Source organism: Nilaparvata lugens, chromosome 11 (genome assembly GCF_014356525.2).
Source record: "Nilaparvata lugens isolate BPH chromosome 11, ASM1435652v1, whole genome shotgun sequence".
NCBI classification, from domain to species: Eukaryota; Metazoa; Arthropoda; class Insecta; order Hemiptera; family Delphacidae; genus Nilaparvata; species Nilaparvata lugens.
This window is the reverse complement of record NC_052514.1, coordinates 35203033-35226172: the sequence shown is the minus strand read 5'-3', so window position 1 is coordinate 35226172 and position 23140 is coordinate 35203033. Positions and strand designations below refer to the sequence as shown.

General features: G+C 31.5%; 1 protein-coding gene across 1 annotated transcript in view; it reads right to left on the bottom strand.

Moving 5' to 3' along the window:
- LOC120353668 overlaps positions 1-22502 on the bottom strand; it is a gene marked incomplete at its 3' end in the record, with an annotated part of 56718 nt that extends 34216 nt beyond the window's left edge. The window contains 1 exon segment of the mRNA XM_039438310.1: positions 22425-22502. Coding sequence (XP_039294244.1) covers positions 22425-22486 — 62 coding nt within the window.
- Between the last annotated feature and the right edge of the window lie 638 nt (positions 22503-23140).

Sequence of the window (23140 nt, the reverse complement as noted above, 5' to 3'; positions counted from 1 at the left end):
GAAAAATTTCTATGCCACAGCCGTTATATATATTTGGCTCAACTGAAGGTATATTATACCTTATATCCAACCTGGCTTGGAAATATCAACTGTGGAAAACAGCAAACACTGCACGCTATGATTTTTCAGGAAATTGCCACTGTTAACTCTATTCTAATCTATGATTTATCTCAGTTTTTGACATTCATAATTTTTGATAAATTTTAGCATAGAATTATGATCATACACACATATTTTAAATATGTATTAAGTTATATTATGTAATAGTATGAATATTTATCGGTTGCAAACAATATCTTTGTCTGTCATAGAATGCATGATTTAGCACATTTATATAACAACAAAATGATTTTAGAGAGTTTAGAGAATTAAAATGTGAAAAAGTAAAAGCGAAACAAGAATTGATAAAGCTTCAGGTAACATCTTATAAGGAATATTATACCTACTAATCACTATACAGCTTAGGTTATCGTCAATTATACACCTATCACCTCTTCACTACAAAACCAGGATTGCAAAAAACTAATTTTCTCTTCAAAATAAACTAATAATTCCACTAATAGTGATTATTATTCCATTATTGCATTTATATTGTTGTTTATACAAATATGAGTTATGAGAGTACAGCCGGAATGAATTTCTGACTGTGCAAGTTGGAAGATAAGTACAAATATTACGACAGCCAGATAAAGAAGCATCCAACAAATAATATTACAGATAGAGGAATAAATTCTAACATAGTGTAATATAGTTTTGAAGCAAACTGTTCAATTTCATATTAAAATAAATCTGAAAAGTTATGTTGTTTCATAACCTAGAAGTTGTTTACATGACCGTCCTTCGGTTTTTCAATGTTTATTATTACAGCTGTTTTTTCTTGAAATGAAACTATTTGTAATTGTAATCTAAGTAGTTTTTTACTAGTCAAAACTTACCTCAAACGTCTTGAAATGATGAATCTTCTATTTGCAATTTGCAATTGAAATGAGAGCTACTTTGAATCGGTCGAAATCCAGTGTCGCTAAATGGGCAGTGGGATATTATCTTCCCACTTTTCAGTGATTTGCAAATAAGACACAGTGTCGTAACTGCTGACGTCAGAAAACTATGCACAGATGATGCTCCATATGTTATTTTATCAGTAATAGTAATTGGGAGATCATAGAACAAGGAGATCATAGAGGGGTAAACATTTATTTACCAGCATGCATGGTGGGAAACTATTATCCCAGTGCCCTATAAAGGGTTTAAGGCCCTTGTGTAATGAATGACAAGTTGCGAGTGGAGGTGAAAAATCGATATGTTAACAAAAATAATAGAAGATGATGAATCATCTTTCAATTAATCTTATTCGGTAGGGTACTTTGTGGTTAAATGTGAAACACTTTCATGATTTTCCTACCTTTTATGCATGCTTACTCTTCCTTAATTTGTATGTTTGCATGGCTTTCATCTTTAGAATCTACTGAATTTCCATATTGGACTGTCTAAATAATGTAGATTCAACTAGTAAGAACGGAAGATAAGCTACTTTACAGAGAGAATCATAGAAAGTTTCAATTCAACAAGCCCAATGTAGAAAAATTTCTATGCCACAGCCGTTATATATATTTGGCTCAACTGAAGGTATATTATACCTTATATCCAACCTGGCTTGGAAATATCAACTGTGGAAAACAGCAAACACTGCACGCTATGATTTTTCAGGAAATTGCCACTGTTAACTCTATTCTAATCTATGATTTATCTCAGTTTTTGACATTCATAATTTTTGATAAATTTTAGCATAGAATTATGATCATACACACATATTTTAAATATGTATTAAGTTATATTATGTAATAGTATGAATATTTTATCGGTTGCAAACAATATCTTTGTCTGTCATAGAATGCATGATTTAGCACATTTATATAACAACAAAATGATTTTAGAGAGTTTAGAGAATTAAAATGTGAAAAATTAGTTCCATCGCATTTTAAAACAATAGACAAAATTGATTGTTTCGAGCGCCATAGTGTGAATGAGATGCAACTTAGAAAGCAGTAGGCCTACTACTGTATTTTACTGTTTACTATGGTGAAGAGAGTCAGCCACGCCGTACTGCGTCGACTGTTTCCCCTTCCACAGGGTCAAATCGAATCGCAAATAAATAACAATATACAACAATGGATTCGCAATGAATGTGGCTACATTAATTATTTGTCTAATTTTCTTTAGATTATTTGCTTCGAAGTTAATCGGAGAAAACAAAAATCAAATCAAAAAACCCCTAAATTTTTACATATATATTATTTTATCAAGGAAACTGTTTGATTTATTGAGGAAATGGATACGACTAATATTTTATTTCATAATGTAACGGATCGAATGACATATGATAGATTTTTTCCGAATAATGGTTACAGAGATAATTGATTTCCAGTTTGCTGTTTACTAAGGCTAAGAGAGTCAGCCGCGCCGTTCCCCGTCGACTGTTTCCCCTTCCACAGCGTAAAATTGAATCGCAAATACATAACAATATACATCAATGAATTTGCAATGACTGTGGCTACATTAATTATTTGGCTCATTTTCCTCTGAAACGAATTGTTTCGAAGTTAATCGAAGAAAACAAAAAAATCAAATCACAAACCCCCTTAATTTTTACATATATATTATTTTATCAAGAAAACTGTTAATTTTATTGGAAAAATGAATATAACTCATATTGTAGTCCATAATGTAACGAATCGAATGGCTTTGTAATAGAACTGTTTCCGATCAATGGTTACAGAGATAATGGATTTCCCGTGTTTACCAGCATTTTTCATGTTTTAGGGCGCTGGGGCGGAAAGCTCCAAGGGGATTTCTTGGGACTTTTGGGAGAATGACCCTATGGGAGGGTTCTATCGATGGTGGGAAATTCAGCTTTTATTTAATTTTCGGATCGAAACTGCTTTTTTGGACCTTCATTGACTGGGCTATTATTGCTTTTTGTGAAGTTTTTGTAGCAAATTGGATTCTTGAATCTTGATTTAGGAAGAGATTCCCTAGTTTATAACTGCACGAGATATCGTGCATTGAAATAATTTTTGACCGAGCGAAGTGAGGTCCAAGATCCAAGTCGACGGTTGGCATTTCTCTTCATGTTTAAATGATTGAATGTTTGAATGTTTAGATGTTTAAATGTTTAAATGTTTAAATGTTTAAATGTTTAAATGTTTAAATGTTTAAATGTTTAAATGTTTAAATGTTTAAATGTTTGAATGTTTAAATGTTTAAATGTCTAAATGTTCAACTTTTAAATGTTTAAATGTTTAAATGATTGAATGTTTAGATGTTTAAATGTTTTAATGTTTGAATGTTTAAATGTTTAAATGTTTTAATGTTCAAATGTTTAAAAGTTTAAATGTTTAAATGTTTAAATGTTTTAATGTTTAAATGTTTAAATGTTTTAATGTTTAAATGTTTAAATGTTTGAATGTTTAGATGTTTAAATGTTTAATGTTTAAATTTTTTAAATGTTTAAATGTTTAAATGTTTAAATGTTTAATGTTTAAATGTTTTAATGTTTAAATGTTCAAATGTTTAAATGTTTGAATGTTTATATGTTCAAATGTTAAATTTTCGAATTTTCAAAATATAATAATTTTCAAATATTTGAATTCTAAGATTTATAATTTTAAATAATAAATTTAAAAATTTAAAATTTTGGATTTTTAAATTTTTAAATTTAAAAATTTCAATATTTTTAAATTTTTAAATTTTTAATTTAAAATTTTTAAATTTTTAAATTTTAAATTTTAAATTTTTAAATTTTTAAATTTTTAAATTTTTAAATTTTTAAATTTTAAATTTTTAAATTTTAAAATTTTTAAATTTTTAAATTTTTACATTTTTAAAATTTTTCAATTTTAAATTTTTAATTTTTAATTTTTAATTTTTAATTTTTAAATTTTTAAATTTTTAATTTTTAATTTTTAAATTTTAAATTTTTAAATTTTAAAATTTTTAATTTTAAATTTTAAAATTTTAAAATTTTAAATTTTAAAATTTTTTAAATTTTAAATTTTTAAATTTTAAATTTTTAAATTTTTAAATTTTAAATTTTTAAATTTTAAATTTTTAAATTTTAAAATTTTAAATTTTTAATTTTTAAATTTTTAAATTTTAAATTTTAAAATTTTAAAATTTTTAATTTTTAAATTTTTAAATTTTTAAATTTTAAATTTTTAATTTTTAAATTTTTAAATTTTAAAATTTTTAATTTTTAATTTTTAAATTTTTAATTTTAAATTTTAAATTTTAAATTTTAAATTTTTAAATTTTAAAATTTTAAAATTTTAAATTTTTAAATTTTTAAATTTTAAATTTTAAATTTTTAAATTTTAAATTTTTAAATTTTTAAATTTTTAAATTTTTAAATTTTAAAATTTTAAATTTTAAATTTTAAATTTTTAAATTTTAAATTTTAAATTTTAAATTTTTAAATTTTTTTTTTTTTTTTTTTTTAAATTTTTAATTTTAAATTTTAAATTTTTAATTTTTAAATTTTTAATTTTTAAATTTTTTTATTCTTTAATTTTTAAATTTTCGAATTTTTAAATTTTTAAATTTTAAATTTTTAAATTTTTAAATTTTCTAATTTTTAAATTTTTATTTTTTTAATTTTTAAATTTTCAAATTTCTAAATTTTTAAATTTTTAAATTTTCAAATTTTTAAATGTTTTTAATGTTTTAATGTTTTAATGTTTTAATGTTTAAATCTTTAAATGTTTGAATGTTTAAATGTTTAATTGTTTAAATGTTCATATGCTGCACATTTACGGCGAAACACGGTAATAGATTTTCATGAAATTCGACAGGTATGTTCCTTTTTCAATTGCGCGTCGACTTATATACAAGATTTTTGGAATTTTGCATTTCAAGGATAATATGAAAGGGAAAAGGTGCCTTCTCCATACGCCAATATTAGAGTAAAAAGCAGACTATAGAATTATTCATCATAAATCAGCTGACAAGTGATTACACAGATGTGTGAAGAAGCCAGTCTATTGCTGTATTTCCATAAGGTCTATAGTTTTATTCAGGTACTTGTGGATGAGAATACTGCGTGAGGTCTACTGTTCACAGAACTACTAGTAATTTGATTAAAAGTTGAAAAATTTCAAAATAAGATGAAATAGTGAAATGGGTGAGTAATTCAGGAAGTGAGTAGAATAAATGTACAAATTCTTATGGATAAATTGAATTTAGAAGTACAGTAATTGAAACATTATATGAGATCTTGTGAATTGTGAAAACTGTTTCCATACAATCTTGGATTAAAATGTGATGAATATTGATGAGAGGATAATACGAGAGTATTGGTGGAAAACAAACTTTTTACTATGGTGAGGTCCTCGTTTTATTGACAATTGAGAGAACAATCTCTGCTTTATCACTGCCTTCTATAGAGTGCAGCTGTTATTGGTATCAGATGTAACATTAACTGTTCATTCTTGTTTGAAATAATCAATAATACTTTATTCGACAAGATAAAATATTTTTCAAAGATTTAATAATGAATTTTCATTTGATTTATCCATATTTTGAATTATAAGAAATGATCTGGCAACGTTGCTGAGCTAGAAAATGGTTGCACTATCTGCTATGTCGAATTGTAGACAAGGATAGCCACACTAATGTTTATAAACTACTGCTATTATAACGTGGACCTCACTACAGCAACAATCTCATGAGGTTTGTTTTGTCATAATAGCTAAAACAGATATTCTTCAAACCAAACAGAGACTACAGGATCTCTAGTGAATAAATTATTAGAATGAATAATGAATTTCATAAATCACCCTCAACATATCAGATTTGTTGGATTAAATTTCGAAACATGGACTAAAATCAAAAGGCATGCTACCCACATTCAGGCTTCTGATAATATTGAAATCACTCGAAATCACATCTAAAATATTGATTATATTGGAATGATTAATCAAAAAATTGAGATATTTCGGAAAAATTGAGTGAATACAGTTCTGAGTCGTTAATTCGAACGACAATTATAACATGTATCGACAATACTCCGCACTTGTCAATAGCTATAGCCTAGTGGAAATTTTAGAGTCAGTGAAAGGGATACGTCGGCATTGTTTCCAAGTTTCCCCTTTAGGGGAAATTCTTCCTAAAATCCCTATAGTGATAGCTGTGATTCAAGTCATACATGTATTTCAAGGGTCCAATTAACTAAAATCTAAAACTAAACTTAACAATTAACTAAAGGGTCAATTAAAATCTGGAAGAATTCAAAATGGGCCTATAGCCATCCTCGGTTAATTCACAGTATATCTGCAAAATTTCGAGTTAATCAGGTCAGTAGTTCTGCGTCATTCGTGTTTTTCCCATCTCATACGTGTAGAAGCCAATTCCTTCCTTCATTATTATATTATAGATGAGTTCTTCAACTTAGTTCCAACCCAATAAAGTGACAAAACTCAAATCTTGTTCAGAAACAATCCTAAACTTACTACCAACCTATTTCTTTTACTCAACCTGCTTTTTTCTACTCTATCCAATAAATAGATGAACAAACCTGTCAAAATTAAACTATTGATTGATTCAGTTGCCAATCTCAACCGTAGCAACTGATTCGAAAAGGTACTCTCTCTACATCATAGTCTATTAACATACTGTGGTAAGGGCATTACAATAATATTATTCTTAAAAGATTGGAAGAACAAGAATATACATGCTAAAAGACGAGCTTGAAACACTTTAAAACCACCACCCTTGAAGCTCAAATATCGCCAATAGATTTGTTAGTGAGTACCTAGAACTATAAGGAAGCTATATTCTAATTTTTGTTGTAATTCATCCAGTAGTTTTTTTTCAGAAATCGTGACCATGAAGAATTTCATAACTATAGATATTCGATTTCTGTTGGAATGTATTCATTCATCCATATATTGTTGGGTATCGAAAGACAAAGGATGGGTATCGAAAGACAAAACATCGATGTTTTGAACATCGATGTTTTTTTCATCCTAACATCGATAAGTGAAAAACATCGAACAGTAAACATCGATGTTTTTTGAACATTGATGTTTTTAAACATCGTTTTATCGTCTGACGTTATTCTTTATATTTAAATAACGATTAGCCTCCTGCTTGGCATCAGTCGGTAAAGCATGAGATATTTGATATAATCATATAATTAGGTCGTGGTTTTTTAATAGGATTCAGTCTCATAAAAATCTTTCTAGGCCTAGGTATGGGCTTCTCCTATAACTCTTGTAATTCAATAAAAATAAATATATATAAATATGATACTTATACTATAGTGTTGAGGAATAAAAATAAATTGCACACCATAAACATATCATACATATATTAAACAATAATGCAAAAACAATAGATCGAGGCAAAAAATATATAAAGAGCGATAAAAAATATAATATAAAAATAGAACAATAATTTAAATCAGTAAAATATCACAGGCTAAACTTTATATTCTAGATTTATGGCACGAATCATTACCATGTGCCTTTATCTTAAAATTCATATGCATCCTTTGGCATGTAGCTGCGATATGCTCTTGTTAATACTTGTTGACTTGGACAATTCAATTAAAAATAGGTTCTTTAAGATCAACTTGATAAATTAGCCACTAATAATCCAATATATATATATATTAAAATCTATAGTACTTAGTAGATTTCTTTGTATCGAATATATATTTTATCTCAGGGTGCAAGATTCGGCACCTGACGGAATAGGTAGAGCCATTCATCTAGTGAATTAGAGCTATAACAAACTATCGCAAATTATATTGCAAAAATTAAATATCATATGCATATGTTTTAATAGCCTAGATTTTATACTTCTTTGATCCAAATGGAATTTTCTGAAATGTATTGATCTATATTTTTTCTTCAATAAAATACCTTTAATACTAATTTTACTTGCGCAAGTATTACTCTTATTAATTTCTTAATTTATAATAAAAACCCTTTCGGCGAGCTAGCTTTGATTATTAGATAGATTCGAAGCACTAGGGCGCCCATCACTAATTCAATATTTATCACTCACGTGTCGAAAATCTTCTTGTAAGCCGCCGATGTCGATCCAACTCCATGTGGTCCTGGAATATGGTAGCCGGAATCGTCTCTTCCAAGGGGTTATAAATTTATTTGAAATTGAAAATGACTTCTGCTTTACAATAGCATCACGAAGTCTTTTAAGAAATTTAATAATTTGATTTAACTTTAACTTTTACAAATTATTAGCAAGGTACTACGCTCTAAAATATTGGGGTCCTCTCATGGTGGCATTTGGCTGGCGAGTGCTGGTTCTCCTTTCTCAATTTTACAAATCTTATTTCCGACTTTCAAATTAACATAAAATTGAATATCTTAGTCCTCCGCCATTTAGGTTCAAATAGATCGTACAAAAAATATCAAATTATTACTCAGGTTGTGCGTTTAATAATTTCTTTGCCTTCGAGCCATATCGATAACATAGACTATACAATGTTTTAACACAAATCCAGTACATTTATATAATATATAGAAATATTTTTGAATTGGCCTACAGTTGCCGCCTATTAACTGCCGTTGTGCTATTGGTGCATGCAAATTTTATTCGGTATTCATGCGCCTGGTACCTCCTATTTCCTGAATACACTTAATTATTTTTATTTGTTTTTTGGTTATGCTCTCTACATGCTAGCTAATATTCTATACACTAATATTTATTTCATGCTACCTAATAATTAGCACGTGATCATGTGTTTTTTCACATTGCATACTGTTTGATTGCAATTGAGCTCTGCCAAGGGGTTTTGGTCAGATTGTACGTTGCTCGATTTGATCGATCTCTAGGTCACCGATCCCTGAATACATATACCTAACCTCAATCTTCAAAATATTTTATATAATATATTTATTAGCAACAAATTCCTTTAAATCCTTTTTAGGTTTTTGTACCGTTTAGCCAGAACAAGCTGATGCTATCTAATCTTAGTTATTATCTATTTGGCGATATTAGCCAGTTACTTTATTTTCAGACCTATTACTATTTCGGTTAGGGATTTTTATCTACCCAAATTCGATGCTTTACACGCGCCCCTGGGTTTGAATTCAAAATATTTGAGAATCACAATGTTTTTAATGAAAATCCACCCTTCAATACATCGATATATACTATACTTTATTTATAAATTATACTCTCAGACTTCTATCACAGTTCGCAGACATATTGCTGCATCTCCTTTATACCTTTATCAAATACAATAACAAATTCTCCTCCTCAACACACATAAAATATCATAAATATAATCTTCTAAACGCACTCCTCCTGACAACACTTAAACATAGTAATTTTTAAATTTGCCGCTCACAGGGCCGCCAACCTAACTACACACATTTCATGATTCTCACAATTGATTCCTTTCAGACAATAATTTCGATTTACAAAACTTCTGGGCTTATATCTTATAGTACTTCTTAGGTCTTAATATAAATAATTTTCTATACATCAGGTACAATCTTTTCTTTTGCTAATGGCTCTTTGGTTTTTTGGTAGCTTGCATTCACTTTAGGCTTTTTCAGGTAACAAACGTGGCATAACTAAAGGTAATAAATATAAAACATATAAATAAATATACCGACATTAATAAATATAATAAATAACAATAATAGATAACTTTTTGGGTACAGTACTTCTTTTTTATAATCATATGTTTGACAAACATTACATATTTGATTCAGGTGGCTTTGGCCAGCTGATTGCTTGTTCTACGTTTTACATTGCTTACGTCAGAACTAGTTGTTGAGTCTTGCAAGTAACCTAGCTTCTACATTTTTCCTCTTTAAAGGTAATTAACAAATCTTAAATATTTTATCCCCGCTTGTGTCCTTTTTTATTTGATGTAACTAATTTAATTACATATTCAAAAATTACTCCCTTGCTTGTTGCAGGTTTTAATAGTTGGAAGGAAACGAAAAATCTGATTTGTTGACACGAGGTGGCCTCACCAATATTAAATTTATTACGAAAGGTTAGTAATTGGCTTGATAGTGGTGTTTTCTTTTGACTTCTTATCATATTTATTTCAAATTCGATGATATTTCATGTAGAATTGTTGTGGTTTGCCGTATCTTTTGGCTTTCTGCTTGTAGCTATACTGCTGTAGGCCGTTCGGTTATCTGCTGTCCGGTTGTTGATTGTTGAGGTTGTCCTATTATTAATTTATCCTTCTCAAATTTAAAGCCCATGTATCTGGTGTATTCCTTTAAATAATTCCAAGCTTCATTTATGATAATTCCTTTTAATCCATTCTTTTTCCAATCAATCTGTACTCTTAACTCATCCTTCCTTTCATTATTTTCATCTAATATTCTTAATTTCGGCTCATTATAACTCATTAGGCTTACAACAATAAACATTTTTATAATATTAAATTTCCAATCATCAATAGTAGTTTCATTTATCAATAATAATACAATATTTTCCATTATATCTGCAACACAGTCTTTTATTAATATCACAGCCATTATAACAAATATTACACACCATAACAAAACATTTATCATCTCTTTAATAGTATTATCTCTCATCATATAATATCCAGGTACTTCCACTTTCTTTATATTACTTTTTATCGCTTCCATTCTTATTAGCCACCGTTTATCCTTTATTAGTTCCCACAAGTAGTCCACTTTATTATTGCCCATGCACGAATCCATAATAGTCCTTTTAGTTCCATTTTTAATCCATTTCTTTGATCCATTTTGCCGGTCACATAGCTGGTTTGCCCTCTTGAAACGTATGTGCCGCGGATGCACGCCGTCGGTCCGCTCCTGTCCTCCTCGGTGTCGGTCCGGTGTTCTTCTTTGCCTCTTGAAGCGTGCATGCGGCCTCCATCGGTGCGCGCGGTTCCTCCGTTTCTTCCGCCTCCGGGCCTTGCGATGCATGTTCTTACGGTCCTGTATGCTGTCCTCCTCGTCCTGATGCCGGTCGGGTGTCCTCGGGCGCCTCCGTCTCCGGGCCTTGTGATGTTGGTACCTCTTCTCCCGTATGCCGTCCTCTCTTTCTTCCATCTTGGGGTCCTTTGTCTGCTTCGGTGGGGTCGATTGATACGCGGTTGTAGTTTCGGTGCGCGGATCTGTTACGTTTTTAATCTTTCCTGTATTCACTAACTCCTAAATTAGTGCATGATCCTGGTGGCTGTTGGTGTTCTCCGGCGGTGAGGGATCTTCGGTAGGGAACAGGATGCTCAGTAGGGATTGATGCTTACAGCTGGTTTTTGGTGGTGGTTTATCTTGTATTAACATCTGTTTTTCTAATATTTTCGGTTCTTCTAATAATGTTTTCGGTAAATCACTTCTGAATGTGGTGTATGACATTGAAATATCCTGCTTTTCTTGGTTTGTTTCATTTGAGCTTGTGCTTGTTATATCGGGGGTATCATATAGTCCTGGTTTATTAGCTGTAGTTTTCTGTATATCTGGTGGCGGGTCGTTGGGTGCTGGGTTCCGGGTTTTTTGTTGATTCAATCCTATTGCATGTGCTAATGTATAATTTGTGCTTACTTGTTGAGGTGGCGGTTTATAATTTCTGTTGTAATTGTTCTGTGTGTGATTATTATTTGAGTTTAATCGATCACGGCCATCATAGTGATTCCTACGGTTGCTCTGCTGGGTATAGTGGTTGGTTGTGCGATTTTGAAATTTTTCATTATTCCAGTTACCATTTTGCCTGTGCTCATAGCGGCGTTCAAATTGAGGGGCAGATCGGTAGCGATCATATGATACCGGTTCATAATTTTGGCTGTTATACTGATTAAATTTTGAGTTATGTTGATTTTGTGCGTATCTCTGGTCTGAACGGTGGTTTGATATTGCCATCACAGACTGTATGCCATATAAATGATTTATCAGCTGTTTGCAATCAGTAATGGGTTGTGTGGCGAGTGCCATTCTAACTTGATACGGTAGCTTCTTTAAAATAATACTTGCTAATGCCGATTCATTAATGGGCTCGCTCAATTGAGAATTTTTAAACTGTAGGGCAGTGACGAAAGTGGTACATGCACCGTCTAAGTTAGGGTTGAAATCGCATGATATAATGTCCGCTAGCACGTCCAACTGTTTACTTCTGCTCCAATACTGTTCCAGGAAGACAGCTACAAACTCATCCAATGATGTAAATTCATGGGCTCTACTCCGAAAGAACATCAGGGGTTCGCCAATCAATAAACTAGTCAAACGAAGACGCCACATGCTCCAAGAGGTAGGTGCAAGAGTTTGTACTAATTTTATCTGATCAATGAATGGTTGAGGTTGCAAATGGCGATCAGTATTATCAAATTTGCCCAGTCCTTGTAATATACTATGTGAGTTGAGGTTATCTGTTTGAATCCCTTGAGGTCGTTGTTGAATATGATTTTCTAATGCTGTTATTTTTTCCTGTGTCATCTGCCATTGACTATTATGTGTAATTTTATTAGCGTTTATTTCTTGATTTAATTGAGTCAGAGTGGATTTTTGAATTAGTAGAGTTCCGTTTAAAGCTTTACAGGTTTCTGTATTTTGATTGATGCTACCTTGCAGTTGGTTCATTTTTGTGGACATATTAATCTGTTTATTTTGTGTTTCTTTAATACTGTTAATATTTTTGTCAACTGTAGTTGTTAAATTTTGATTGGCAACGGTAATTTGTTTGTGGATTTCTTGATGGCAATCGGCCTTAATGTTATTGGTTATATCCTGAATGGGTGTAGTGATTTGTGTGGTTAGGTTATCTATCCTTTCGTTGAGTTCACAGGTAACCGTATCCAACCTTTCCGATAATCCTGCCGTAACTTTATCCTGACTTTCTTTCTGTAGAGTTATCATTGCTTTCAGTTCTTCCCTATGATTCTCTACTTTAGTCTCAATCTTATCCAACCGTCGTTCTACTGATTTTATAGCGCCTGCTGTTTCTTTCATGCCCTGTTCCACTGTTTCTTTATTTGCCTCTTTTATTGCAGCATTCTCTTTTTTAATCTCCTGCATCATATTATCCATTGTGTTTTGTAACATAATATTGAACATACTGCTAGTTTGTTCCATTATTACCTTTTGAAACAGATCTAACTCTGTGACTGAAAATATACTTTGTTTGCCCAGGTGTGACTCGGCCTCTGGCGATGCGGGTTCTGCAGGCTGCTCCTCGCCCCCTTCAAAGTTGATCTCTGCTATCCGTTGATTCAATGATGTGTCAGCGGCGTCGATTCGAGTGGATGATAGAGGTTGCAGACCTTGTGGATCGAAGGCTATCGACCCGACGCTTCCTGGTTCCCTTTCTCGTGGCGTATTGGCATCTACCGTGGTGGGGTTTGATGTGCTTGGAGTCGACAAAGTGGGATCTGTGCAACCGCCGTACATATATGAAACTTCAGAGTTTGCGGGAGTGTGATTCATTGTGTCAAATATGATAAATGCTAATTAAAAAAGTGATAAAATGATAAGCGAAAATGCTTAAAAAAGAGACACAAACCGGGACTTACAGTGAAACAGTGATGTGCAAAGTGTTTGGATACTCAAAGACAAGGTATTTATACTTAAGTTTTTTATAATGCTCTAGCGCCCCCAATGTTTTGTTTTAATTCTTGGCTAGTTTACAGGCTGTGACTTATTTTCCAACCGGCTTAAACACATAATATATTTTGACTAGAAAGTAATAGCAGTTTAGGCTTATAAAATATAATCTCTCTCTATAAACATGTATTTTTTACAGTACTAATAATATAAAATTTTCTTTAAAACATATAATTTCTCTTTATTTAAAGCTATTGATTCCCCAAAAAGTAATACAAATTTTACTTCGCCTGTTTTCCTCAATACTCGTATAAGTTATCTATAATTTTCAATATGGTTATTGACTTAATTTCAAATAATTATTCAATGAGCTCGGCTCTCATCATCAGTCCCACGTTGGTACGGCATGTTTCTCTGACGTTATTCTTTATATTTAAATAACGATTAGCCTCCTGCTTGGCATCAGTCGGTAAAGCATGAGATATTTGATATAATCATATAATTAGGTCGTGGTTTTTTAATAGGATTCAGTCTCATAAAAATCTTTCTAGGCCTAGGTATGGGCTTCTCCTATAACTCTTGTAATTCAATAAAAATAAATATATATAAATATGATACTTATACTATAGTGTTGAGGAATAAAAATAAATTGCACACCATAAACATATCATACATATATTAAACAATAATGCAAAAAAATAGATCGAGGCAAAAAATATATAAAGAGCGATAAAAAATATAATATAAAAATAGAACAATAATTTAAGTCAGTAAAATATCACAGGCTAAACTTTATATTCTAGATTTATGGCACGAATCATTACCATGTGCCTTTATCTTAAAATTCATATGCATCCTTTGGCATGTAGCTGCGATATGCTCTTGTTAATACTTGTCGACTTGGACAATTCAATTAAAAATAGGTTCTTTAAGATCAACTTGATAAATTAGCCACTAATAATCCAAATATATATATATATATATATATATATATATATATATATATATATATATATATATTAAAATCTCTAGTACTTAGTAGATTTCTTGTATCGAATATATATTTTATCTCAGGGTGCAAGATTCGGCACCTGACGGAATAGGTAGAGCCATTCATCTAGTGAATTAGAGCTATAACAAACTATCGCAAATTATATTGCAAAAATTAAATATCATATGCATATGTTTTAATAGCCTAGATTTTATACTTCTTTGATCCAAATGGAATTTTCTGAAATGTATTGATCTATATTTTTTCTTCAATAAAATACCTTTAATACTAATTTTACTTGCGCAAGTATTACTCTTATTAATTTCTTAATTTATAATAAAAACCCTTTCGACGAGCTAGCTTTGATTATTAGATAGATTCGAAGCACTAGGGCGCCCATCACTAATTCAATATTTATCACTCACGTGTCGAAAATCTTCTTGTAAGCCGCCGATGTCGATCCAACTCCATGTGGTCCTGGAATATGGTAGCCGGAATCGTCTCTTCCAAGGGGTTATAAATTTATTTGAAATTGAAAATGACTTCTGCTTTACAATAGCATCACGAAGTCTTTTAAGAAATTTAATAATTTGATTTAACTTTAACTTTTACAAATTTATTAGCAAGGTACTACGCTCTAAAATATTTGGGGTCCTCTCATGGTGGCATTTGGCTGGCGAGTGCTGGTTCTCCTTTCTCAATTTTACAAATCTTATTTCCGACTTTCAAATTAACATAAAATTTGAATATCTTAGTCCTCCGCCATTTAGGTTCAAATAGATCGTACAAAAAATATCAAATTATTACTCAGGTTGTGCGTTTAATAATTTCTTTGCCTTCGAGCCATATCGATAACATAGACTATACAATGTTTTAACACAAATCCAGTACATTTATATAATATATAGAAATATTTTTGAATTGGCCTACAGTTGCCGCCTATTAACTGCCGTTGTGCTATTGGTGCATGCAAATTTTATTCGGTATTCATGCGCCTGGTACCTCCTATTTCCTGAATACACTTAATTATTTTTATTGGTTTTTGGTTATGCTCTCTACATGCTAGCTAATATTCTATACACTAATATTATTTCATGCTACCTAATAATTAGCCACGTGATCATGTGTTTTTTCACATTGCATACTGTTTGATTGCAATTGAGCTCTGCCAAGGGGTTTTGGTCAGATTTGATCGATCTCTAGGTCACCGATCCCTGAATACATATACCTAACCTCAATCTTCAAAATATTTTATATAATAATATATTTATTAGCAACAAATTCCTTTAAATCCTTTTTAGGTTTTTGTACCGTTTAGCCAGAACAAGCTGATGCTATCTAATCTTAGTTATTATCTATTTGGCGATATTAGCCAGTTACTTTATTTTCAGACCTATTACTATTTCGGTTAGGGATTTTTATCTACCCAAATTCGATGCTTTACAATCGCCATACGTTTTTATTGATGATACTATTAGTCCAGTCAATATAGACATAAAAAAGGGGGTGGGCTTGCAATTTATATTGTAATTCTGATTTTTTAATATATTATTTGGGTACATAAGAGAAGTCCAGAACCAATTTCTTCATGCAAGATTTCCTTGTGCTAGATACAAGATAGCCCAAAAACCTCGTATTTTCGGCTCATTTTCCAGTTTTCAGCTATTCCTGCCAAATCTCTCCCAGATTATATAATTCTGGAAAAAATGAGATCACTCGGAACTCTCTATCCCCAATGAGTACTTTGTTATAATTTTTCAAAAATGAGTAAAATTTGAAGAAAAAATCAATTTTGATGAATTTTAGTTTTTAATCATCAATATCTTCCGATTGTTACAATTTAGATGTATATTTCAAAATCTCTCTAGGCGTATTTTTGTGCTATACAATCTGAGATCAGGTAGCCCTCTATGTCATATAGATTTCCAGGTACACCTGACAACAATGCTCCTTGTATTGTGGAAAACAACTAATTTTCAGCTTCAACCATCATCACCATCTACTTTGTCCTCACCTTGATATTTCGCACAATGACATAAGTTCATGGGTAAGAATCACCCGTTAGATGCACTCAATTTTAGTATTTCTTAGTAGAGGCACGCTTAAGGACACCTCAAGGATCAAAATTTCAAACACTTATAATTTACTTTTGACACAATGCTCAGATTTCATCTCACTACACTTCATTCTTCTCGGCTTGCCAAGGCGGTTCTTAATCATGCATCAACAGTTAAATTCGGTTAAAAAATAGAAAATTTATTGTCTAGTGTAGGTACTTATTCATATTCAATACATAAGAAATGGCCAATTTCTATATTAAAAGCTATGTATCTCGGTAACCCCTTATTATAAAAATAATTATAACATGATCTTGAAATGTACAATAGAATTTTCTATTCCATCTGCTGTAAACAATTCATGAAAAAATATGTTCGTAAAGTGAGATTTGATTGTTGAAAAAAATCCGGAAATTGTAGATATTTTTCTCATATTAACGGTTTTGGCAGTTCTATGATAGCGAAAAGTGATTCAAGATGGATTTTAGGCAACTGAGCTCGTAGAGGATGAATTTATCTACAATTTGTAATCAATCGTAAGTTTATATTATGTATCAGACTTGTTTTAGAAACTCTTGATCAACAGTAAAATTAAGAAAAAAATGTAAAAACTGAAATCGCCATTTTTAAAATCTTAACTTCCAAATTGTTTTGGAATCGAAAGTATTATTTATTGGAGTGGGTAGAGGGGGACAATTTTCTCATTCTCACTAGATTTGGAAATTTTATCCGAAGTATTTCACAAGACATGCAACTTTGAATACAGAAATTGGTCATTTTCTGTGTATTGGAATATGGGCTTAAGTACTCTCAACAATAAATTTTCCATTTTTCGACCGAATTTGACTTATTATGCATGATTTTGAACCGCTGTGACGAACCGAGAAGGATGAAGTGTAGTAGGCTACGATGAAATCTGGGCATTGTGTCAAAAGTTATGTGTTTGAAATTTTGATCCTTGAGGTGTCCTTAAGCGCTCCTCTCCACTAGGAAATACTGAAATGATTCTCATAGAACATAATCTCAAGAACTTATGTCGTTGTGCGAAATATCAATGTGAGGACAATGTAGTTGGTGATGATGCTTGAAGCTGGAAATTATGTGTTTTTCACAATACAAGGAGCATTGTTGTCAGGTGTACCTGGAATATGAGATAGATCGCTATACCTGATCTCAGATTGTAGAGCACAAAAAGAGCTTCTAAAGTGACTACAATTTTATCTGGAGCTATTGTTCCAATATTTCAACAGTTACTAACTGGAATCACAGCAATTTTGGACTTGTGGTATTCAAGTAGCAGTCTTTCGAATAATTGAAGTCAGGTTGTGACTAGAAAGATACATCAACTCTAGTTCACAAGATTTGTCATCTTCATGGTTTAGTCTGAAACCTCTCGGGATATCTTCGAGGATTCGGTCTTGAAATTTCACCCTAAGCTAATTTTAGCAATCATTGATACTCATATCGTATTCATTCAATACCTGATAGATTTTTTAGGAAATGAAAATGGATTAAGTTTTTTTTATGGATATCTGCACTCCTTACAATACAAGGACCTCTTTTCCAGAGCTAGATTAATTAGTGTTGAATACATGTTGAGGAAATAATTGTAGTAAGAAAAAACTCTTTCTTCATAAGAAACGAAGAATCCGACCTCTTATTCAATTCTAAATAACTAACTATCCAACCTTGACACGGGCCACAGAAGTATTGTAAATCTTCAAGAGTATCCAACAGTCTCACATAAAAATACAGAGAGCCTGATTGAAAAATAAAAATAGCAATCTGCAGGAAATCAAAACTTATGCGAGATCTTTCACAAGAGTGATCTATATTCACAAAGAACACTAAACAGAATACTACACTAAATATGATAGAGATAATGATTGTAATTCTGTTACTATTGCTTATTGCTCTCAAGATAATCCTCTTCGAAAAAAAAATGAAAAAAAACTTGCATCAAATTAAAAAATTAGAATTGTTGTTGGGAAAAACATCGGATGACCGATGTCTAGGTAAAACCATCGATAAGTGAAAAACATCGAAAAGTAAACATCGATGTTAAAAACATCGATGTTTGATGTTGAAACATCGATGTTTTTAAACATCGATGTATCGATACCCATCCCTACCGGAAACACTTTAAAACCACCACCCTTAAAGCTCAAATATCGCCAATAGATTTGTTAGTGAGTACCTAGGACTATGAGGAAGCTATATTCTAATTTTTGTTGCAATTCATCCAGTAGTTTTTTTCAGAAATCGTGACCATGGGTGAGTGAGAGAAGAATTTCATAACTATAGATATTCGATTTCTGTTGAAATGTATTCATTCATCCATATATTCAATCAAACACAATTGATAAAACTGGTTCTGATGAAATAATCAGTGGTGACCAACCACCTAAGATTATTATCATTATTATTAGCGTATGGCTTTGAATGGTGGGGAGACCCAAGGGTAGTTCCACCTCGCCGTATATACTCCAAAGTTCCCTAATGGGAAACCGGACACTAAGACTGTGGTAAGAAGCCATAACTTGATATGTCGACTTTTTCTCGAAAATGAGTTATCAACACCACTGTGTTTGTCTCAGCGAGATCTACAAGATGGTAAAATCAGATATGTAAAACTCCTTCTAATAGCTCTGTAATAGACCAAGCCCAAACCTGATATGTTAGTTTTTGCAAAAGTACACTTTGTCACAACTTGATATGTATGTCATGTCAGCTCCTGTTCTGAACGTCAACTCAATATTCAGAGATTTATAAGTTGGAAAAACCTGACATGTCAGTATATCCACTTTCAACATCTTTCAAAAGATCATAATAGCCATATTCCATAAGATGACAAAACTCAATATGTTGAAATATCAAGTTTTGACATAATCACGAATTCTGTCCATAGAAAATATTTGAAAAGATGCCAAAATATGGTATGTCACAAATGTCACGAATGTAGCATATTATAAGAGGTTAATATCAATGTATAATCTCACAATACGTGATTGTTCTTCTGATGAGTCTTCAGAGTGCTACATGTGGAGCGAACTTCAGGGAGGCAAAGGCTCTGAGCAAATTGGATCCTGCATTTTGAAAAAGATTGAAGAACTTCCCAACAGCATTGAACATCTGATCACATATTCTGACACATGTGGTGGTCAGAACCAAAATCTCAATTCTTATCAGAATTGGAGAATAATGTTCAATTATTTCTTGATTTGAGACTTGGATGAGATATTATGAGAATTATTGTATTCCATTCTAATAGTTCCACAAAATTTGAAACAGGAATGATGTTGGGAACTCACAACCATCCATATCCAACACTCTTTCAGTATGAATTCACTTGAGAAATGTAGAAAAATGATTTGAAAATTCGATGAAGAACTTGAAAGAAGGAATCCCCCAATTAAGCACCACCATTGCTGAACCTGTGTCCCAAACCCTGGAAAAATGTACCTGTGTACCAAATTTAAACAGTTTGTGTCTATAAAATAATGGCAAAGCTGAAAAAACGTCAATATTGAAATTCCCTCAACATAAGATACTTGTCACTGCCTTCTATAGAGTGTAGCTGCTATTCATATCAGATGTAACATCAACTGTTCATTCTTGTTAAAAATAATCAAAATTACTTTATTCGACAAGATGAAATATTTTTCAAAGATTCAATAATGAATTTCCATGATTCATTCATATTTTTACATTATAATGAACGATCTGGCAACGTTGCTGAGCTAGAATGGGTTTGCACTATCTGCTATGTCGAATTGTAGACAAGGATAGCAACACCAATGTTGATAAACTACTGCTATTATAACGTGGACCTCACTATAGCAACAATCTCATGAGATGGTTTGTTTTGTCATAGCTAAAACAGATACTCTTCAAACCAAGCAGAGACTACAGGATCTCTAGTGAATAAATTATTAGAATGGATAATGAATTCCATAAATCACCCTCAACATATCAGATTTGTTGGATTGAATTTTGAAACATGGACTGAAATCACAAGGCTTGGTACTCACAGTCGGGCTTCTGATGATATTGAAATCGCTCGAAATTACATCTAAAATATTGATTATATTGGAAAGATTAATCACAAAATTGAGATATTTCGAAAAGATTGAGTGAATACAGTACAGAGTCGTTAATTCGAACGACAATGATTATAACATGTATCGACAATACTCCGCACTTGTCAATAGCTACAGCCTAGTGAAAATTTTTGAGTCAGTGGAAGTGATACGTCGGCATAGTTTCCAAGCTTTCCCTTCAGGGGAAATTTTCCCGAAAATCCCTATAATGATAGCTTTCATTCAAGTCATACATGTATTTCAAGGGTCTAATTGAAAACTTGATCAACTGAAATCTTGAAGAATTCAAAATAGGCCTATAGCCATCCTCGGTTAATTTACAATATATCTGCAAATTTCAAGTTAATCAGGTCAGTAGTTCTGCGTCATTCGTGTTTTTCCCATCTCATACGTGTAGAAGCCAATTCCTTCCTTCATTATTATATTATAGATGAGTTCTTCAACTTAGTTCCAACCCAATAAAGTGACAAAACTCAAATCTTGTTCAGAAACAATCCTAAACCTACTACCAACCTATTTCTCTCACTCAACCTGTTTTTTCCTACTCTATCCAATAAATAGATGAACAAACCTGTCAAAATTAAACTATTGATTGATTCAGTTGCCAATCTTAACCGTAGCAACTGTTTCGGAAAGGTACTCTCTCTACATCATAGTCTATTAACATACTGTGGTAAGGGCATTACAATAATATTATTATTAAAAGATTGGAAGAACAAGAATATACATGCTAAAAGACGAGCTTAAAACACTTTAAAACCACCACCCTTGAAGCTCAAATATCGCCAATAGATTTGTTAGTGAGTACCTAGGACTATAAGGAAGCAATATTCTAATTTTTGTTGCAATTCATCCAGTAGTTTTTTTCAGAAATCGTGACCATGAGTGAGTGAGATAAGAATTTCATAAGTATAGATATTCGATTTCTGTTGAAATGTATTCATTTATCCATACATTGAATCAAAACACAATTGATAAAACTGGTTCTAATGAAATAATCAGTGGTGACCAACCACCCAAGATATAAATGACGTAATTCTAACACAAAATTTAGTAAACTTCATCTACTAAGCCCTCACAAACTTAAATTGTTAACCTCTTGAAAAAAAATCGTTGGCCATTATTTTATTGCTTTTAACCCTGCTGAACTCTCTCTGGGAACTCGCAAATATTTTAAGGACGCTGTGGTAATGATTAATGACTTCTCAATATATTTCAATCAGTGGAAAATAGTGATATAACTTTTCATGTTCTAATAATAATTTCTATAATTAAAATCATTTGATATACTATGGTGAGGTACACTTTATGATGGCAGTGTTTGATTAGCAATGGTATTACTATCCTTGTCTATCATTCAACAGAGCGGATAGAGCTATCTCTTTCTCTATTTGCTCTATGTTGCCACATCATCCATTAAAAATGTAGAATTGATAATAAATTAACAAAATATTTCATGTTAATCATTGAAGTTCATTATGAAATTATTGAAAGTATAATTTCTTGCTCAATAAAATGTAACTGATAATAATTTTAAATGAGAATGAACAGTTTATATTACATTGATAAACCTGTATCAGCTACCGTCTATAGAAGGCATTAACAGGACAGAGGATCGGCAACGTTGTGCTGCTATCTTTCTCCACTGCCATTATAACGCGGACCTCACTAGAGTGGTTCATTACATCTATACATAGCCTAGAGATAAGACAATACTTACAGCTGTAAAATGAAGATGACCACAGCAGAAAAGCCAAACAATGAACTGACAAATTTATGCATCTTGTCACTCCGAATGTCGAACTGTAACTGATGGATTAATCTAGAAGCATCAAAGATGATCATCTCTTGTTTGTCAGAAAGCGACTGCATAATTAATTGAAAATATTCTATTAATGTCTTCAGCAAAACACAGACTGATCGAATCTACAGCGCGTTTGTATGGTGAATGATAAAACGCTATGGAAGAAAATTATCATATAGAAAACTTTGAACTGATGAAGACTTGGACTCTGATCCAGTAACACGGATGTCTATTAAATTTAATCACGGTTAACCCTCAACTTTGCAATGATAGGCTGTATTGGAAAAATTATTTCTTATTTTTTTCCCATGTCTGTAAGGTTTGAATAAGATATAGGAATGGATTAATTCGAATAATTTAATTCCAATACATTGTAATGATAATGTTGTTTCTTGTAGGATACAATCCTATACAATCGATACAATCGAAATGAAATTGATACTTCCAGAAAGACATTTTGATGAGCAACGAGTGATAAGATATTTTTAAATTTTTGATCGGAAGGCATGGCAATCGTATTACTGAGAGTTCAAATATCATCCGGATATTCAGATGATTGGATTTGCATCCATCATAGCACGCAGCTCCCATCATTAAATTTAACTGACTTAAATATGACTTTAACTGACATT